This window comes from Hylobates moloch, unplaced genomic scaffold (assembly GCF_009828535.3).
Source record: "Hylobates moloch isolate HMO894 unplaced genomic scaffold, HMol_V3 SCAFFOLD_8, whole genome shotgun sequence".
Taxonomy (NCBI): Eukaryota; Metazoa; Chordata; class Mammalia; order Primates; family Hylobatidae; genus Hylobates; species Hylobates moloch.
This window is the reverse complement of record NW_026652283.1, coordinates 13,580,196-13,599,579: the sequence shown is the minus strand read 5'-3', so window position 1 is coordinate 13,599,579 and position 19,384 is coordinate 13,580,196. Positions and strand designations below refer to the sequence as shown.

Genomic DNA, 19,384 nt, shown 5'->3' with positions numbered 1-19,384 from the left:
GACTGTAAATACACCAATCAGCACCCTGTGTCTAGCTCGAGGTTTGTGGATGCACCAATCGACACTGTGTGTCTAGCTGCTCTGGTGGGGCCTTGGAGAACCTTTGTGTCAATACTCTGTATCTAACTGATCTGATGGGGACATGGAGAACTTTTATGTCTAGTTCAGGGATGGTAAACGCACCAATCAGCGCCCTGTCAAAACAGACCACTCGGCTCTACCAATCAGCAGGATGTGGGTGGGGCCAGATAAGAGAATAAAAGCAGGCTGCCCGAACCAGCAGTGGCAACCCGCTCGGGTCCCCTTCCACACCAATGAAGCTCTGTTCTTTCGGTCTTTGCAATAAATCTTGCTACTGCTCACTCTTTGGGTCCACACTGCTTTTATGAGCTGTAACACTCACCGCGAAGGTCTGCAGCTTCATTCCTGAAGCCAGAGAGCCCACGAGCCCACCGAGAGGAACGAACAATTCCAGACGTGCCACCTTAAGAGCTGTAACACTCACTGCGAAGGTCTGCAGCTTCACTCAGCGAGACCACGAACCCACCAGAAGGAAGAAACTCCGAACACATCTGAACAACAGAAGGAACAAACTCCCGACACGCCACCTTTAGAACTGTAACACTCACCGCGAGGGTCCACAGCTTCATTCTTGAAGTCAGTGAGACCAAGAACCCACCAATTCCGGACACACTATGATCACTAATGTGTTGGGAAAGAAAAAAAAAACCTAGTTGTAAAACATTACAACTTAGCTCACCTTCAAAATTCAAGATTATTTTCTTCTTTATGTATTACCTGGTTTATCAGCTTTAACCTACAATATCTCGTCATTGCTTTCTGACACTCAAATTCAGTCTAAAATCAAACCCAGAATTTCCTAATACAAAATTAAGTTTAGGTATACGACTGATCTTATACCTTCAAGGGCAGTTTAAAGAGTCTGCTAAAAATTAATATGTATCTCCATCAATATTTTGAAATATTTATAACTGGTGGTAAGAATAGCCTTCCTACAAGGGATAGTCCGGTTAAGATTAGAAATAACCAAGCGTATCCTCTAAGATAGTTTTTTAAATGTCTAAACTTACCTTTAAGGGAAGTAAGTGGGGGCTGACTCAAGGAAAGAGGGGATAGAAGGGAGGGAAAGGGCCAAGGCTAGTTAAGTGAAGAATCCCGTACATAGAGTGACGTCATAGAGGACTTTTGGCTGGTGAAAAGACCAGTCAGGAATAGGGCCAATATATACCAACCTTGCCACTCACGTAACTTAAAACCGACTGCATATGTATCCCCGTATTTCTTCTTCAAAACACTACTAATAAATCACCGCCCGTATAAGCAATCTGCGACTCTAACACGGGTGCTGATTTATTTGTTCAGGTGCTCTACAAATGTTCTGTTCTGCCTGTCTATTAAATTTCCACACGTACCAGGCGCCCACATGGGATAACCTGATGCTTACAAAGCGGATTAAACTCAGTGGCAACTGTTACCTGGGTATTCGTTTACACACGGAGACACCCCTAAAGGATTGCACCTGCTTGGGTCATAAGAAAGATAAAAATCCAAAAACTAACGTAATTCCAAGAGACAGAAAACGCAGAACGCTTCTTTATCTGCAGAATGTACCGTTCTCGGACGGCTCAACGCTCTACGCTCCCAGCAACTAAGTCAGGATGCCTCCAACTCGAGAGGCAGGACCGTCAGCCACTCAGGTAGCAGCTACCTTCTTCTAATTCCTGTTGTACTAGATGAGCGCAATGAGGCGGGCTCTTAGCCGACAACTAACCAATTGAGTATTGTATGGAACCGGAAGAGACTCTGGTCCTGGAATTCTTGGGTATTCTCTATGGTTTCAGGGCCGAGTGGCGCTAAGAGAAGGCGGGACAGAGGAATGGGAAATGACGTAAGGATTGCGGAGGGGCGCGAGGTTTCAAGATGGCGGTAGCTGAAGGGTTGACCGAGACACCGAGTTGAAGGCCCTTACGAAGTGAAAGAGGCCGGGAATCGCCTCCTGCCCGCTTCTCGTAGTCCTGGGAGCACAGCAGAAGTGTGAGTGTATTGAATTGATTTACTACTCTTCCTCATCTCTTTCGTCCGTTCCACGGCCCGCGCAGCGGCTTGGGGGACACCCAGCCCCTTTGCCCCGCTCCTCCTCTCCCCGGTTGAGGTCTCCTGGTTGCGGACTGGGCTATTCCTGGGCCTGGGGTGGCGCGGCGACCACTGGTTACGCGGTTGGCATCGCCCGGGTCGTTTGGGGCCGCTTCTTGTGCACGTTGATTGGTAGCCTTAGGTTTGACGTCTTGTACCTCCAGTCATGGTCGGTCAACCGTCGCTATGGTTTCGTCAGTTGCTGGTGTTGCCTCCTTTGGTGGACCTGGACCCTATCCCATTGAAGCTTCTTTGGCTGTTTAGAGTTCCCCAATGGTTATTTGGCTTGATTTTCCAGTCGCCTCCGCTTGTAGACAAAAAACTAATCTGTGCAGACTTAAGCTCCTGTGTCTTCCGTAAAATTCTCTGTAATTCGTATCCGTTGTGTTTCATTTGTGGGGGAGGAGATTCAGACATGAGCCTGAGGACACTTGAGAAAGGAAAGCACAAAAAACGCAGGCAATCAAAGATGGGGGAGCTTGTATTTGTACTGATGATGCTTGTTTTCCCCCTTCCCTACCTCCTACTCCCTGCTGCTCTCCCACCCCCCCTAACCCCCCCATCCCCAGTTTTTCTTATAAAGAAACCACTTGACAGGGTGTATGGTAGCTAGGCCAGGAATATGGATCCATTATAAAGATTTTAGTTAAGTAGTGAGTCAAACATCACATGATACTTTATTTGTAATCCCATTGTATCATCAGAGCTTTGTTATAAAGTAATTGATGTCCCCATATTTTAGATGAGGAAGCTAAAAATCAGAGCCTTTGACACCGCTGTCTTGAAATAATCGCCACCAGAACAGCTATGAAACATCTGGCTTTCTGAAACATCTGGCTTTCGGGGCAATTGGACACTTGGTGAAAGAGACATTAACTGTAATAAACTGGTCTGACAAAATCTTCCCTTTCTTACCTTTAAAAAGTGTCTACTTGAAAAAAGAAGCAAATTTGTCCGCCTTTATTACTGGAAAGATTGTGCTTCAAAAAATTAAGCCCCATTATTTTGGAATAAGAGGAAGAAGTCATGTAATAGGGTACTGTGTTAATAAAAGTTTTAGCTTACAAAATATTTTTTCCTCAAACAAAAATAAGTATTCCCTTTAGTTACCTTAAGAAATATATATTGGGAGTCAGGTCTTAGTAAGAAAAATATGTGTCTTAATATTTAAGTTTTGGGGAGCTCTCAGTATAGCACTAATTTCAAATATTTGCATTTTTAGTTGTGTTTTGAACTCTTGAGAGTCAAGCATTATATCTGAATTAAAACCGAATCTGAATTAAATATGCTTAATGAGTTTTTAGTGTCTTAGAAGTATTGAGAATGTACAGCATACATGCCAAGAAAAACCACGGAGAGAGGCAAGGGTGAGGTATTTGTTTTGAGCCTAGATCCATTACCCCCATTCCCTTCTTATTCTTCTTTTACAATTACATGTTAATAAAGGGAGGTTATAGAAGAAGGACTAATGAATTCTGATGTTCATGGTTTGTGCCATATCGTTAAAGCATTTTCTAGTTGTTTTTATCAGTTGACAAAGTCAGTGCTGTGATCCATAAGAAAAAAGCTAAACTGATGACTTGAGGATATTCAAAGTGGTCTTCACACTCATCACATTTCTAAAGAATGATAGAGATCTAAATTTTCATCGTCAAGAAGGGTGATGCCATCTTTCTTGGACATTAAAGTCAAAACTAAGGAAAGCACAGTCTCACAGAATTTCTAATTAAAGGAATTTTTTTTTTTTAGAGATTGGTAGGGACTAGAAAATGGAAGAAATAAATTTAGGAGATATAAGCTATTTCTTTGTCTTCACCTTCACAGGTTTTTCTTTTTTTAATGAACAAGTAAATCATACAAATTGTCAACATGGGACGGAGATCTACATCATCCACCAAGAGTGGAAAATTTATGAACCCCACAGACCAAGCCCGTAAGTGTCCATTAGTGTGGAATGATGAAGTAGGAGAGCGTTAAAAATTGCAAATATTAGGGAATTTCTTTCTCTGTGGCTTAATTACAAGACCAGCAGTGATAGGAGGAATAAATTGTATATTCAGTGTTTGATTGGGCACATTAAGACTTTAAACATGCAAAGAAATTAGTACCCGTATTTTATTTTTCAAATTTGATTGACTTGCAAAGTAGAATTGGCTGAAAGCTTTCTTTTTATATTTGAAATTTTGAGCAAATTAGTTTTGCGAGCCCTTGTTTCGCATTTTGTTATGTTTTTCCTTCAGATTCATAGTTGTTTTTTATGAAACATTAAACAAAAATGTCTTGACATTTTTGGTTATAATTAGAGGGATGCTCTTGGCATGTAGTGGATAGAGGCCAAAGAAGCTGCTCTTTTACAGTGCATACTATATCTTCCCACAATAAAGAATTACCTGTATTAAATTGGAGGAAATGCTAATGTTCGCGATTCAAAAATTTTATTATATCTCCCTCTGTCCTTTTAAAGGAAAGGAAGCCCGGAAGAGAGAATTAAAGAAGGTATGATTTCAGAGGCATCTTATAAAACTTTAAGTATTGTTTGGCACATCTTGTGATTTGGGATTAGTGGGTTTCAGAATAACATTTCTAATATTTTCTAGAAAAGATACTTTATGCTTTTTATAAAAACTGTAAGATACACTAAGCCAAACTTTACTATATTTAGGAACTGAAGTAACTTTGCAGAGAAGCTGACTACAGGTTATAATGCCATTGTTTGATTACTTTTCCCAGTGAGTTAAAAAATACTTTCGAAAATAATTCTTTTTTGTTACTCATTAAAACATAACTGTTTTAAAGTCTACTGATGAGGATGGAAATAAACATGATGCTAGATAGCCTTATCCATTTTCCTGATTAGCTATCTATTACATATATTACATTAGCTTAAATATATATAGGTTTATAATATTTATAGATATATTAGATTTAAATATCCATTTTCCCAATTAGCATTCTCCTCTTAGCTGTTGAATTTGTGGCAAAGTACTTCAACAGAATAAGAAAGGATTTGCTTTATAGTGTAAGTAACTGCTAAAGATCTCACAGAGTTCAAAGAAATACTTTACTATGAAAGCCCATCTTAAAAATAGCATTGCTTTATCTTTTTGACAAGTGTGAACGTTTTTAAGGCAAAAAAATTACATAGCTGTTTCTGGTGGGTGAAACAAGTGATCAGAAGCCAAGGAGTTATTCTGTTTAGATTCTTAAATCAAGTTGAAGTAAAACTCCTGAGTGGCCTGACTTCTTGACATCTGCCCTTCTTTTATTTTTCTAAGAACAAAAAACAGCGCATGATGGTTCGAGCTGCAGTTTTAAAGATGAAGGATCCAAAACAGATAATCCGAGACATGGAGAAATTGGATGAAATGGGTAAGAATTTACAAACAGGCAGCTATAACAGTCTGACACGTACAGAGGCAGGCAGGTAACGAGTGAAGCAGCATAGGCGTAAGTAAAACAGAACAGCGTGATGGCATTTGATGCTTGGATTTAATGTTAGTTTCAGGGAGACAAAATGGAGTGCTAGAGGGCTATTGCAAACTGGAGACCCCATATACCAGAATAAGAGGGAAGCAATTATTTGGCTTTTGGTTAATTGTTATTATGAGATAACAGAAGCACAGTTTGGCCAGCTTGGTTTTTGGGAGAAGACTTAATCTGGTTTATGAAATAACCTTGAGTTTTTTGCTTGTTGTCTTTTATTTAATGTTGGCAACTACCATGTAAATCTAAGTATTAGGCCCCTGTGAATATAAGGCAGTTTCCAATTTTTCCAATCAGAAGATCCAAAAAGATACTTAACCGTTTAGTAAGGATATAGAAAAAAAAATCATCATATACCTAAAACCAAATATATAAAATACTATACCAGGATTCTCTGCCTTTTTCACATTTTATAGAATAATTTTATTCACTCTTCATATGCATTTTAAGTATCACTGCTTTGTTATAACTGGAATCACATGAAATAGCTGCATGTTATCTTTTTTTGCATCTAAGTTTGAAAATCATTGATGTTGCCACTGGAAATTTTATCCTAACCCACAAATATCCATTCTGTTTAATATTAGAACATGTAGAATATTTTGTTTTTTTAATAGAAATTTTCAAACATGCAAAAAACTAAAATAGTCTAGTTAACTTCCACGTGCTTTTCACCTGTCAAATTTTTGCCACTTTGTCTTCTACCCTTTGCCACTTTTGTAAAATAACATTTTAAAGTGATCGTTACAAGTTCCATGTTTTGCCCAAAAACAGAGTAGTAAGTAAAAAGAGATGGAATGAAACTCCTCAATGATACATTAAATGGGGTACAAAAAAAATTCAGTCATGGCATTAGGCTATTACAAGGTTTCTGAAATAATGTGAGAGAATCTGTGCAGCTAGCCTGGGTAAGAGTTCTGGGTCAGGCTTCAGGATCCCAGATATTTCCCAGTTCAGCTGTAACTGATTCCACTTCCTGCCTCTGTTCTAAATATCAGCAGGGATAATTACTTTCCTTGGGGAATCAGGGAATCCTTCTTTAAATGACCCCAAATGTTATGTGTTGTTTTAAAAGGAGATAATAGTAATAACTGAGGTTTCTTGAGTAGTTATCTTTCTATACACCTACGCACCAGTTTTTTTCCACCAGTTTTCTAATCCTCACAATTTTTTAGGGTAGGTGCACTGTCCCTATTATACAGGTAAGAAAACTCAGGCATAGAGAGATTACATAGCTTTCTCAAGGTCACACTGCTATGTAGTGGCAAAGCTGAGATTAAAACTTAGGCATTCAGTGCTTTTACTAATCACACTAGGATTAGGATGGTGTAAGAATACACCCTCTGGATTTGAATAAATTGCCAAGATTAATAATAGTTAATAGGATCTAAGGAAGAAGATAAACTTGTTATTCTTTTAAGAAAAAGGAAAGGGGTGAAGAGAATACTATTCATCAGGGGTCTAGTTACAATTTATAAAACTCAATACAGACTAGTTAAGGCAGAAAAAAGCATGCATTGGCTCTCTTAATTAAGAAGTCTTAACATAAAAAAAAGATGAGAAATCACTGAGAGAAACTAGCCTCAAAATCCAATCTCATCATCAGTACTGTCCATCTGTCTAGTCTGATCTGTTAGCCTCATTCAGCTTACTACTAATGAACTTCTTCTTGGGATAGAAGGTGGAATATATGTGTGTAATTAGTGATGGTTGGGAGACAAGGCCACAGGCAGCTCTAGATTTGTTTTCTCTCTACATAACACATCCAGAAAGAAAATCTGAGAGCTTATCTCTCTCACATCTACATTTAAAATATCAGGGAAGGTTCTGGTCCCAGTTTGGATCGTGTGCTAATTGATATCTGAGTCATTCACTAAAAAGGAATATGGGGGGATATGATTGACTAGGCAGGCCTGGAGGTCTTATTTTTGGAATAGAGGACCTGCAGTTAAGCCCTATATTGACACGTGATTAGTTAGGAAGAGAAAGGATTGTATGGGAGCTAGGCCAGGAATACGGATCTGTTATAAAGATTATAGTTAAGTGGTGAGTCAAACACCACTGGATATTTTATTTGTAATCCCATTGTATCATCATAGCTTTATTACAAAGTGATTAACGTGTCCATTTTTTAGATGAGGAAGCAAAAAATCAGAGAATTCAAGTAAAATGCTTAAGATCTCAAAATTTGACAGGACTAATGTAGTAGGTAAACACAAATCTGACAGAATCTTCACCAGGTTTTCAGCACAGAGCAGTGAAAATTGATTTTTATTACAATGAAGATGAAAGTCAATTAGGTGGCATTTCTGAGAAAGGTAAAATAGTGGGCATCTAAAAAGGGTGGGGATTTTAATAAATATTGTAGTCTTTGAATAAAATTGGAAAGAGTCTGGTATCTAGATCTCTTAAAAAATTTTTAGCATATATGGAGGTTTTTATTATGTAACCTATTGATACCTAATTGAAGTGGCCTCTTATATTTAATTCCATAACCTACTTTTTCTCTTAGAGTTTAACCCAGTGCAACAGCCACAATTAAATGAGAAAGTACTGAAAGACAAGCGTAAAAAGCTGCGTGAAACCTTTGAACGTATTCTACGACTCTATGAAAAAGAGAATCCAGATATTTACAAAGAATTGAGAAAGCTAGAAGTAGAATATGAACAGAAGAGGGCTCAACTTAGCCAATATTTTGATGCTGTCAAGGTAACCAGGGTTTTTTTTTTGAGAGATAAACTAAAATATTATACAGATTGAGTATCCCTTATGCAAAGTGCTTGGGACCAGAAGTGTTTTGGATTTAGGGTTGTTGGGTATTTTTTGTTTTGTTTTGTTTTTGCGTATATTTGCATATATTTTGGGAACAGGACCCTAGTCTAAGTATGAAATTTATGTTTCGTATACACATAGCCTGAAGATAATTTTATAAATTTTGTGCATGAAACAAAACTAGGAGCCATCACATTAGGTCAGGTGTGGATTCCTCCACCATGGCATCATATGGGAGTCAAAAAGTTTAGGATTTTGAAGCATTTCAGATTTTCACATTAGGGATACTCAACCTATACTTAGATTTAAAAAGTTAATGGGAGAATTAGTCATGTTGAACCTCTTCCTTATAGCAGTTTCTTCTAAAACTAAACATATACCTACCGTGTGAACCTGCAAATCTAATCCTCTTTATTTAAACAGAAGAAATTAATTCAAAAACTGGGATCAGCCTAGGTGTTCACTAATAGGATAATGGATAATTAAACTGTAGCATATTTATACAATGGAATACCATTCAGCAATAAAAGGAATAATCTAATAAAACAGCATGGAATAAAAAAAGAAAAATTGTAAATCTCAAAAACATGCTAAGTTTATCTCATTGTTATGATTTCATTTTTATGAAATTCTAGAATAGTCACAGATAATCTGTGCAGGAAAAAAAAATGTAGCCGTGGCTGCCTTGGGGGATGATATTAGAGATGGATTGGGAAGGAGTATGAGGTATATGCATTTGTCAAAACTTACTGAATTTGTACACTTTGTAAATTTTACCTCAAAATAAAGATGGGAAAAAATAAAATGCTATAATTTCTGTAAAGGAGTTAAATATGTCTCCCATTTTACAGATGAAAGCACAAGTTACCTTGCTTAGTTAATCTAAGCTCATACACAACAGAAATTCAACATAGGCAAGCTAATGAGCCCAACCTCCACCACTGGATATATACTATTTGTTAGCTGACATGTATTATTTTTCTTTTTTTGTTGTTTATTTTTTGTTTTTGAGACCGAGTCTCACTCTGTTGCCCAAGCTGGAGTGCAGTGGCACCATCTTGGCTCACTGCAACCTCCGCCTCCCAGGTTCAAGCAATTCTCCTCCCTCAGCCTCCTGAGTAGCTGGGACTACAGGCACACGCCACCACAACTGGCTAATTTTTGTATTTTTATTAGAGATGGAGTTTCACCATATTGGCCAGGCTGGTCTGAAACTCCTGACCTCGTGATCCACCCGCCCCAGCCTCCCAAAATGCTGGGATTACAGATGTGAGCCACCACGCCCAGCCTGACATGTATTTTTCTATCACCCTGCATATTAAATAAGGTAGCTCTGGTGCTAGATACTTGTAACAGTTGGGTTTCTCTAGACAACAGCTATTTCGAATCATCCAAAAAGAATTACTTGATAAGAGGAGAGAAAAACAGCTGGGTTCTGACATTTTTAGAAGTAAAGATTTCTTTCAGTTCTTTGACAATGTGGAAGTATTGACGTAAGGTAATTTTTGTGGGGGTTTTTGGTGATATTTATGTTAGCTGGAAAGCATGTCCAAGTTACGAAACAGCTGACTTGTCATTTTTAGTGTTTAGTTAGTAGATGACTTTTTTATCATACTATTGAATGGTTCTCTCTCTTTCAGAATGCTCAGCATGTGGAAGTGGAGAGTATTCCTTTGCCAGATATGCCACATGCTCCTTCCAACATTTTGATCCAGGACATTCCACTTCCTGGTGCCCAGCCACCCTCTATCCTAAAGAAAACCTCAGCCTATGGGTAAGGAAGCAGTGTCACAATCAGCATTTAGTAAAGGCACAAGTTGACTGTCCGGTGCCAAAATGAATGCAGGGGGAAATCAAATGTCACAGTGTGACATTTGATTAAATGTAAAATAAGAAATCCCTTGAAAAATGTTTAGAAGAGAAAATAAATGTCTCATTACTGTTAAGTGATTACCGTGGGAGTTTTTTTGTTTTTGTTTTTTTTTAACAGACCTCCAACTCGGGCAGTTTCTATCCTTCCTCTTCTTGGACATGGTGTTCCACGTTTGCCCCCTGGCAGAAAACCTCCTGGCCCTCCCCCTGGTCCACCTCCTCCTCAAGTTGTGCAGATGTATGGCCGTAAAGTGGGTTTTGCCCTAGATCTTCCCCCTCGTAGGCGAGATGAAGACATGTTATACAGTCCTGAACTTGGTGAGAAGTGACTGTTCTTTTGCTCTTATAACTATCATTTTTTTTGTGTGTTGGCCCTGTTTGACATATTTTTCACCACCCTCAGAACTTAGGAAGTAAATGAGAGGATATCATGTACATACTAATATACATACAGTTGGATAAATCATAGGATCTACTCAAGTAAAAGCATCATACATAAGTATAGAAATGTTTATTGTGTGTTAAATTAGGCTTTTCTTGGAGACGTCACTCTTGCTACTAATCCTTTAAGACTTGTATATCTGATTCCCTTTTAGCTTTATTGTCATCAGACTAGAGCGTCATTGTATACAAACATGATTGTTGCTAAAGGAGGAAATGGGTTTTCAAATTAGAACCTCTTTTAAAAAAATCTTAAATTACCAAAAAGAAGTGTTTAAAATTATTGGCAAATGAAAATTTTGTTAGACTGTATGAATAGCTATATATACAGGAATTTTTTTTTTTTTTGGTAAGAATTAAGTTGTTACAGTCTGAGTTAAATAGCATAATTTTCTGTATTTCTGGGTACCATGTAGTGGAGGGTCCAATCATACTTCTTCTCCATGTTCCCTTCCCACTTTTCAGCCCAGCGAGGTCATGATGATGATGTTTCTAGCACCAGTGAAGATGATGGCTATCCTGAGGACATGGATCAAGATAAGCATGATGACAGTACTGATGACAGTGATACCGACAAATCAGATGGAGAAAGTGACGGGGATGAATTTGTGCACCGTGATGATGGTGAGAGAGACAACAATGAAGAGAAGAAGTCAGGTATGTGCAGATGAAGGATTCTTGGTGTTGATCAATAAAGAGAAAACAAGCTAAAAGTCCTAATTTATTAATGAATCTGTGAGAGTACTCTGAACGCTTTGGAAGTTGGGATCATAGCTGTATTCATCTTTATATATTAAAATTTTGAAAGTTTTTGACACAGTAAGTACTCAGTGGATGTTTATGAGGAAAAACATTAAACTATGTAATAAAAATGTCTGTGTAGTAAAGTTCACTTTGGGGTAAACGGTATAACTATTCAATAGCATAAACATGTATTATTATGGGTATGTTATAGGAAAGGAGAGTAGCCATATTAAGAAAAACATTGATGTTGTATTTTATAAATCTGTTTAAATATCTACCTTTGAAGCCCTTTTATGGTATCTTACATGAACCAGGATCATAATTACAACCCAGGTACACTCAGGAGTGGAATCATGAAACATATCTATAATGTGTGTGTTTGATTATTAAAAAATTCAAATAGGACATTTGTCAAGAAAATTTTAAGCATCATAATAGGTACTGACAGTGGAAAATGCACACCATTTCTGTCAAACCTCAGCAGTTTTGGAGCTTCTTTTGGGATTGTTTATGTAGCCTACAACAGAATATTTATATAATACTATGTAATACTAATATTAATATTGATAATGACAAATTTTTCTCCTGCTGTGTCATAAGAACCATAGTTGCAAAAACAAAAAAGCTAGTTAAAAATGATAGAGCTGGTAATGAAAGATTATTATAGAGGACTGTTAGGTAGGAACTAGCACTGGAAAGTAGAAAGCCATTAGAGCCACGGCAGCTCCATTTTTTTCTGGGACTGTGTGGTCTCTTGCCTTCTTTTCCTTTTATTCTGCCAACAGATTTTTTTTTTTTTTTTTTTTTGAGACAATCTCACTCTTGTCGCCCAGGTTGGAGTGCAATGGCACAATCTCAGCTCACTGCAACCTCCATCTCCCAGGTTCAAGCGATTCTCCTGCCTCAGTCTCCCAAGTAGCTGGGATTACAGGCACCTGCCACCACGCCCAGCTAATTTTTGTATTTTTAGTAGAGACAGGGTTTCACCGTGTTGGCCAGGCTGGTATCGAACTCCCGACCACAGGTGATCTGCCCACCTCGTCCTCCCAAAGTGCTGGAATACAGGCATGAGCCACTGACCCAGCCAGATTTTTCTTATATATTCTCATCAACACACATGTTCTGAAAATGGCCTTCCCAACTCTGAGTTGATACTCAGCTAATATTTATGGAGTTTTTACTATATACGGCATGTTTTCTAGGCACTAAGGATACAGGGTAAACAAAATTAAAGTCCTGTTCACATGGAACTATTCTCCTAAAATGTTTACCAACTAAAAATACTCCTATCCAGCATCTAATGGATAGCCTTTGTCAGTTAAGTTCTTTTTATTCTTAGCTTGCTAATAGGTTTTTTTTAAATCATAAATATTTTTTAGGTATCTGTTGGGATGTAACTTTTTTTGTTCTTTGTAAGCTCTTTAATGAATTAGATTGCTGGCTTTTAGAACACTTGGATTCAACTTGCTTATTTTTTTTTCCTTTTTGTAAATTTTAATTTTGATAGTTTTTGGGGAACAGGTTGTGTTTGTTTACATGGATGAGTTCTTTAATGGTGATTTCTGAGATTTTGATGCATCCCTCACCCAAGTAGTGTATACACTGTACCCAGTTGGTAGTCTCCTTTCCCTCACTCCCCTCCCACTTTTCCCCACTGAGTCCCCAAAGTCCATTGTATCATTCTTAGGCTTTTGCATCCTCATATCTTAGCTCGCACTTGTAAGTGAGAGCATACAGTATTTGGTTTTTCATTTCTCAGTTACTTCACTTAATTGCCTCCAACTCCATCCAAGTTGCTGTAAAGGCCATTATTTTGTTCCATGTTATGGCTGAGTAGTATTCCATGGTGGATATATACCACATTTTCTTTAACCACTGGTTGGTTGATGACATTTAAATTAGTTTCATATTTTTGCAATTGCAAATTGTGCTGCTATAAACATGTGTAACTTGCTTATATTTTATGTTGGCCAGTAGATGAATTTTGGTATCATGGTTAGAATAGTTTCATGAGTTGGGTAACATTTCATCTTTTCCTATGCTCTTTATCAGATTTCTGTAACTTAATGTTTGGCTGAATTTCCTCCTAAAATTATTTGTAGCCTTTAAGGAGTAGATCTTCAACTACCATTTAAGTTTCGTATATTCTGGGCTTATCACTTCTTTGGGCAACTTTAGTAATTTATATTTTCTAGAAAATTGTTTTTATCTGGGTGTTCATATCATTAATATAGCTATCTCATCCTGCACCTCTGCCAAGTGGTGGGTAGCAATCATATCTAGTACTTTATAGTGTTACATAGTAAACATTTACTGAATTTTGTTGATGCCACTCTACTCCACTCCCTCCTTTGTCCCCTTAGGTCTGAGTGTACGGTTTGCAGATATGCCTGGAAAATCAAGAAAGAAAAAGAAGAACATGAAGGAACTGACTCCTCTTCAAGCCATGATGCTTCGTATGGCAGGTAAGGCAGGGAAAAAATAGTGAATCACCTTTTGGTGTATCCTCACACTAATTACTTTACATACATTTTTCCATTTAGTATCTCAGCAATCTTCAAGTAAGTAATAAGTCCTTGTTTTACAAAAATAAGGTTTGGAACTATTATATAGGCTGCCTGAAGTTACACAGCAAGTAAATGGTTGGGCTGGCATTTAAATATTGGTCTGTCTGATTTTAAAGCCTGAGTTGATTCCACTATGCTGCATTAACATGGATGAGTAGAATATTATTTCTTTCACATCTAAGTATTTTATTGAAGAAGACTATTTGGTTTTTAATTTTTAAGAACACATTAACCATGTATATTCAGTCATTGCTGTTCTCCAAACTGTAAGAAAATGAATCAACTCCATTTACTGGGTTTAAAATTTCTTTCAGGTCAAGAAATCCCTGAGGAGGGACGGGAAGTAGAGGAATTTTCAGAGGACGATGATGAAGATGATTCTGATGACTCTGAAGCAGAAAAGCAATCACAAAAACAGCATAAAGAGGAATCCCATTCTGATGGCACATCCACTGTTTCTTCACAGCAGCAGGCTCCGCCGCAGTCTGTTCCTCCTTCTCAGATACAAGCACCTCCCATGCCAGGACCACCACCTCTTGGACCACCACCTGCTCCACCATTACGGCCTCCTGGGCCACCTACAGGCCTTCCTCCTGGTCCACCTCCAGGTAAACACTTACATAATGTGAATAAAGTTTAAATGAGGTTAGAATGAAGTCATTCCAAAAAATATTATGTGTTGTTAGTGTTCATGTTTTCTTGTTTCCTCCTAATGGGATTCTCTTAAGATGTGAAGGATTCTCAAAGGACAAGTAAAGCTTGTTCATTCCCAAACCATTATTTGCAACTCATAGTTCTACTGACAGCCACCTGTTTTTCTCCAAAGCACTCTTGTTTTCAAAGTTTTTCTGATTACAGCAGACAGAAAGTTGAACATGTAATGGAGGTTTTCTTTAGTATTGCTTTTTAGTATGATAGGTTGACCTATCTCTAAATTGGCAGCAGGTGGGAGTAAGACACAGTTAATAATGTTTTGTGTTCTTAGGTTAGGAATGTTGAATGTCAGTGTAATCTGCATAGTTTTTTAGTTGTAGTTCTTTTTTAGAGGCAAAGGTGATTAGTCTGTTTATTAAGTGTTCAGCTTGAAAATATAAAAAGATTATTTATAAAATGAAGCGACAGAGAACTTTTCAGCTATTTGTGATTTTAGTCCTTCATCCTGTTGTCAGCCTACTGAGTTTTCTTCAGTTGAGTTAATCATTTTCTGATTGGTGCAAAGCAAAATTACCTATTTATGTCATTCTTAGTGGTCTTTGTCTATATATTCATGAGTTTCAAGGGGTCCTTAAAGCATTATGTTTTATATTCCATTTTCAGCTTATACTGGAACCATTTAAGAATTCTTATCACCTTTGTATATTTCCAGCATTGCAGAGCTGTGATTAAGTATGCTTTTTGTCACTGTTGGGAAATAAAGTGAAAAGATCCACAACAAATCCAGTACCATTTTTCTGGTGCTCAGATTTTTTTTTTTTTTAAGATGGAGTCTCGTTCTGTCGCCCATGCTGGAGTGCAGTGGCGCAATCTCAGCTCACTACAAGCTCCGCCTCCTGGGTTCACGCCATTTTCCTGCCTCAGCCTCCCAAGTAGCGGGGATTACAGGTGCCCGCCACCACGCCTGGCTAATTTTTATGTATTTTTAGTAGAGACAGGGTTTCACCATCTTGGCCAGGCTGGTCTTGAACTCTTGATCTCGTGATCCACTCACCTCAGCCTCCCAAAGTGCTGGGATTACAGGCATGAGCCACCATGCCTGGCTGTACTCAGATATTTATTGAATGAATTCTGTTTCCATGTATGTTTCATTAACTTTTTGAAGTTAATCTGATTTCAGGTTAAAGTCAAGCCATATTTGAGTTACTTTTAAGCCATAATTATTACTTAATGTACATTTGTGTGACATTAATTTATCATTTTTCTCTTTTCAGGAGCTCCTCCATTCCTGAGACCACCTGGAATGCCAGGACTCCGAGGACCCTTACCCCGACTTTTACCTCCAGGACCACCACCAGGCCGACCCCCTGGCCCTCCCCCAGGTCCACCTCCAGGTCTGCCTCCTGGTCCCCCTCCCCGTGGACCCCCACCAAGGCTACCTCCCCCTGCACCTCCAGGTGACACTTTCAATTTCTATAATAAAAACTTAGCCTACTGTTCATTTAATTTGCTCTAAGACATATGGTCACATTTCAGTATTCTGAAATCTGAGGTCATCTTACAGTTGGTGGTAGTTTTTAAGTTGCTGTTGACCTGGCTTGAAGTAGAGTTCTTCCAGTGGGTATTTGCACTTGGTTCACTTGAGGGACTTCTAGCCAGAGAACATGGGATTAAATTCTCTATTTGATAATTTTTTGGTTTTAGTAGTAGTTATGAAGCCGTTTCATGCATCTGCATGAGTACCAACTTAAAGATTAAAATTACAGAGTGTTTTTTTCCCTTTCCTCTACCTAACGTCAAGGTTAGACATGCAGATTTTCTTATGGGCTTGTTTTATGTGGTAGGTATATTTCTAGTTTACAACACTGAAATGTCCCAGTTCCATGTGAAGATCTGCTTTTAAGTGCCCCAGCTGGGGCTTTTTTTCCTCTCTCTGTCTCTCAGTGGTACACAGAATAATTATGAGTTTATGTAATCAATAGGATCTTAGATTTGATAAAATATGGTACTTTATATTTCATTTAAAAGTGTCATTTGAAGAACTGAAATCTGCAGTTCTTGGTATATGAATATTGTGTTTGTCTGAACTGTCCATAGGACATGAGTTCTTTTCCAGTAATGATGACAGATTGTGATTAGTTGCATTCTCTTATTCCACGTGCATTTTTTCTTTGAGATGGAGTTTCGTTCTTGCCCAGGCTGGAGTGCAATGGCGCAATCTCAGCTCACTGCAACCTCCGCCTCCTGAGTTCAAGCAATTCTCCTGCCTCAGCCTCCCAAGTAGCTGGGATTACAGGCGTGCACCACCACGCCCAGCTAATTTTGTATTTTTAGTAGAGACAGGGTTTCATCATGTTGGTCATCAGGCTGGTCTCGAGCTCCTGACCTCAAATGATCCACCCGCCTCAGCCTCCCAAAGTGCTGGGATTACAAGTGTGAGCCACCGTGCTCGGCCTCCATGTGCATTTGATGACCAGGGTTAAAATTTTATTTCCTGCCCATTGACCTTTTTGTGCAGGGGAAATGGTATGGAATAGAATGCATGGGGATCAGTCTCCTGACCTTGTCCTTACTAATAGCACTATGCAGCTGGAATAGAATCTTGGGATGTGAGATTTGAGATAGTAATTTGAAACCAGTTGATGTCACTTTATGTTTTAAAGTAGGACATTATTTAGAGAAGAAGAGAACATAATACTGTTTAAGTACAGGAATATAGGCTGAAGGTAAATACTGTTTTATAATACAATATTCCTGAGTTTCAAATAGCAACCAATATGAGTTTAGCTTATTTTCTAAGTTGTTATCCATTTATTTAAAAATTGGTAACCAATATTTAAGTGTCCTTAATAGTAGTTAAATTTTATTAGTTCTTAGAATATTCATCTTGCCTATTTTATTCATTTAGGTATTCCTCCACCTCGTCCTGGCATGATGCGCCCACCTTTGGTGCCTCCCCTTGGACCTGCCCCCCCTGGGCTGTTCCCACCAGCTCCTTTGCCAAACCCTGGGGTTTTAAGTGCCCCACCCAACTTGATTCAGCGACCCAAGGCGGATGATACAAGTGCAGCCACCATTGAGAAGAAAGCCACAGCAACCATCAGTGCCAAGCCACAGATCACTAATCCCAAGGCAGAGATTACTCGATTTGTGCCCACTGCACTGAGAGTACGTCGGGAGAATAAAGGGGCTACCGCTGCTCCCCAAAGAAAGTCAGAGGATGATTCTGCTGTGCCTCTTGCCAAAGCAGCACCCAAATCTGGTCCTTCTGTTCCTGTCTCAGTACAAACTAAGGATGATGTCTATGAAGCTTTCATGAAAGAGATGGAAGGGCTACTGTGACAGCTTTTGATGCCAGAACAGGCTTCTGTTCACAACAGTGGCCCATGGAGAAAGAGGCTCTTATTAAACTTAGATGAAAGAGCTGCTTCCATTGTCAGGGTATTTTCTAACTTCAGTTCAAGGAATATCCTAAAATTTAGCCTTGTTCAGAATTTACTGCACATAAAAGAGGGTAGATCAGTTATTGAAGCAGTGCTGCTAACATCCATTCCCTTTCACACCACCATTTTCACCCTGTTTCTTCCCCTCCTCCAGTTCTTTGGAAATTTGTGATCGGGGGATCTTAGTTGCTTATTTGTTTTGACTCTCTTGTGTGCTGTGGGCACTGGAGTAGAGATTTCTGGAAAAAAAAGTTTATTTCATCTTGCCTTTTGTGTTTGAGTTATTTTTAATATTTTCCTGTAAATATTTTGTAATATTTTACTTGTAATGAAATGGATCACAATGTCATTTCCTAATACAAGGCAGGATATGCGGGAAGAAAATGTACAATTATTTGATTAAAATCATTTCCCACTGACCTAAACTTTCAGTGATTTGTGGGAAAAATAAATAAATGTTCTACACCAAGATACTCTGTGTTACTGATAATATGTAAACATAATACCTATTTTATGGACAGAAAAAAAAGGTTAAATATTTAAAACTTGGGTTTTTAAGGCACTGCCTTTCTGGTACAGAATGAGAATCTTACTGAAAACATGGTAAAAAACTACGTTTTAAATTTTAAGGGATAAAAAAGAGGAGTAATTATTTCCCTTTAAGATTGTCATACTGGTTTTAGAGAAACTGAGAGGTGTTAAGAATAGTATGGTTCGGCTTTTCTTGTTTAAAAGATGTCTTACCTTCAGTGGTTACTTATTCCAGAGCTTCTTGAACTGATACGAGTTGAATGGCAAGTCATTTTAAACCATTTTTAAACTATAAAAGAATGAGAAGAGGTTAGCTTTTTTTCCTTTCTGAATTGGTGGGTTTTGTGTGCTTTTATATTAAAATATGAATGAAGAAGAATGTTTAACATTAATTTGCATTTATACCATTTTCTTTACAAAGTGCTTTAATGTAAACTTACCTACCAATGTAGACTAACTCTTAGTCTACTAAGTTTAATGTTAATTTAATGACTAACTCATCTACCAAGTAACCCCATAGATGACTTTTCTGGGTATTTTCCCCATTTTACATTAGAGAGTATTGAAACCCAAAAAGGACTCGTGATTTATCCAGTGACCTAAAGTGTGTATTGCATAAACACATACACACAGTGTGTGCATTGTTTAGGCATACGTTACTTTCCACAGTATCTCAAATGCCTTTCATGTGAATCCCATACTATCAAAAATTGGTGATAACCT

General features: G+C 38.1%; 1 protein-coding gene across 2 annotated transcripts; it reads left to right on the top strand.

Moving 5' to 3' along the window:
• The first annotated feature begins 1,586 nt into the window (after positions 1 to 1,586).
• On the top strand, positions 1,587 to 18,601 carry WBP11 (WW domain binding protein 11). Of its 2 annotated transcripts, XM_032159701.2 has the most exons (13): positions 1,587 to 1,718; positions 1,863 to 2,055; positions 3,979 to 4,087; positions 4,619 to 4,650; positions 5,430 to 5,523; positions 8,150 to 8,346; positions 10,050 to 10,183; positions 10,400 to 10,599; positions 11,188 to 11,379; positions 13,830 to 13,931; positions 14,348 to 14,641; positions 15,962 to 16,144; positions 17,596 to 18,601. In XM_032159701.2, the coding sequence occupies exons 3-13, from the start codon at positions 4,024 to 4,026 to the stop codon at positions 18,027 to 18,029; spliced, it is 1,926 nt and encodes a 641-aa protein (XP_032015592.1). In that variant the 5' UTR covers positions 1,587 to 1,718; positions 1,863 to 2,055; positions 3,979 to 4,023; the 3' UTR covers positions 18,030 to 18,601. The 2 variants fall into 2 exon arrangements, with proteins under 2 accessions (XP_032015592.1, XP_058299555.1); XM_058443572.1 differs by lacking the exons at positions 1,587 to 1,718; positions 1,863 to 2,055; positions 3,979 to 4,087; positions 4,619 to 4,650 and adding an exon at positions 4,812 to 4,883.
• The last annotated feature ends 783 nt before the right edge of the window (positions 18,602 to 19,384 follow it).

Bases quoted from the DNA above. Each gene is read 5' to 3' on its own strand.
- WBP11 (XM_032159701.2), top strand. From the start codon at position 4,024: ATGGGACGGAGATCTACATCATCCACCAAGAGTGGAAAATTTATGAAC. The intron at 4,088-4,618 runs GTAAGTGTCCAT...GTCCTTTTAAAG, and splicing joins GAACCCCACAGACCAAGCCC to GAAAGGAAGCCCGGAAGAGA. The intron at 5,524-8,149 runs GTAAGAATTTAC...TTTTTCTCTTAG, and splicing joins GGAGAAATTGGATGAAATGG to AGTTTAACCCAGTGCAACAG.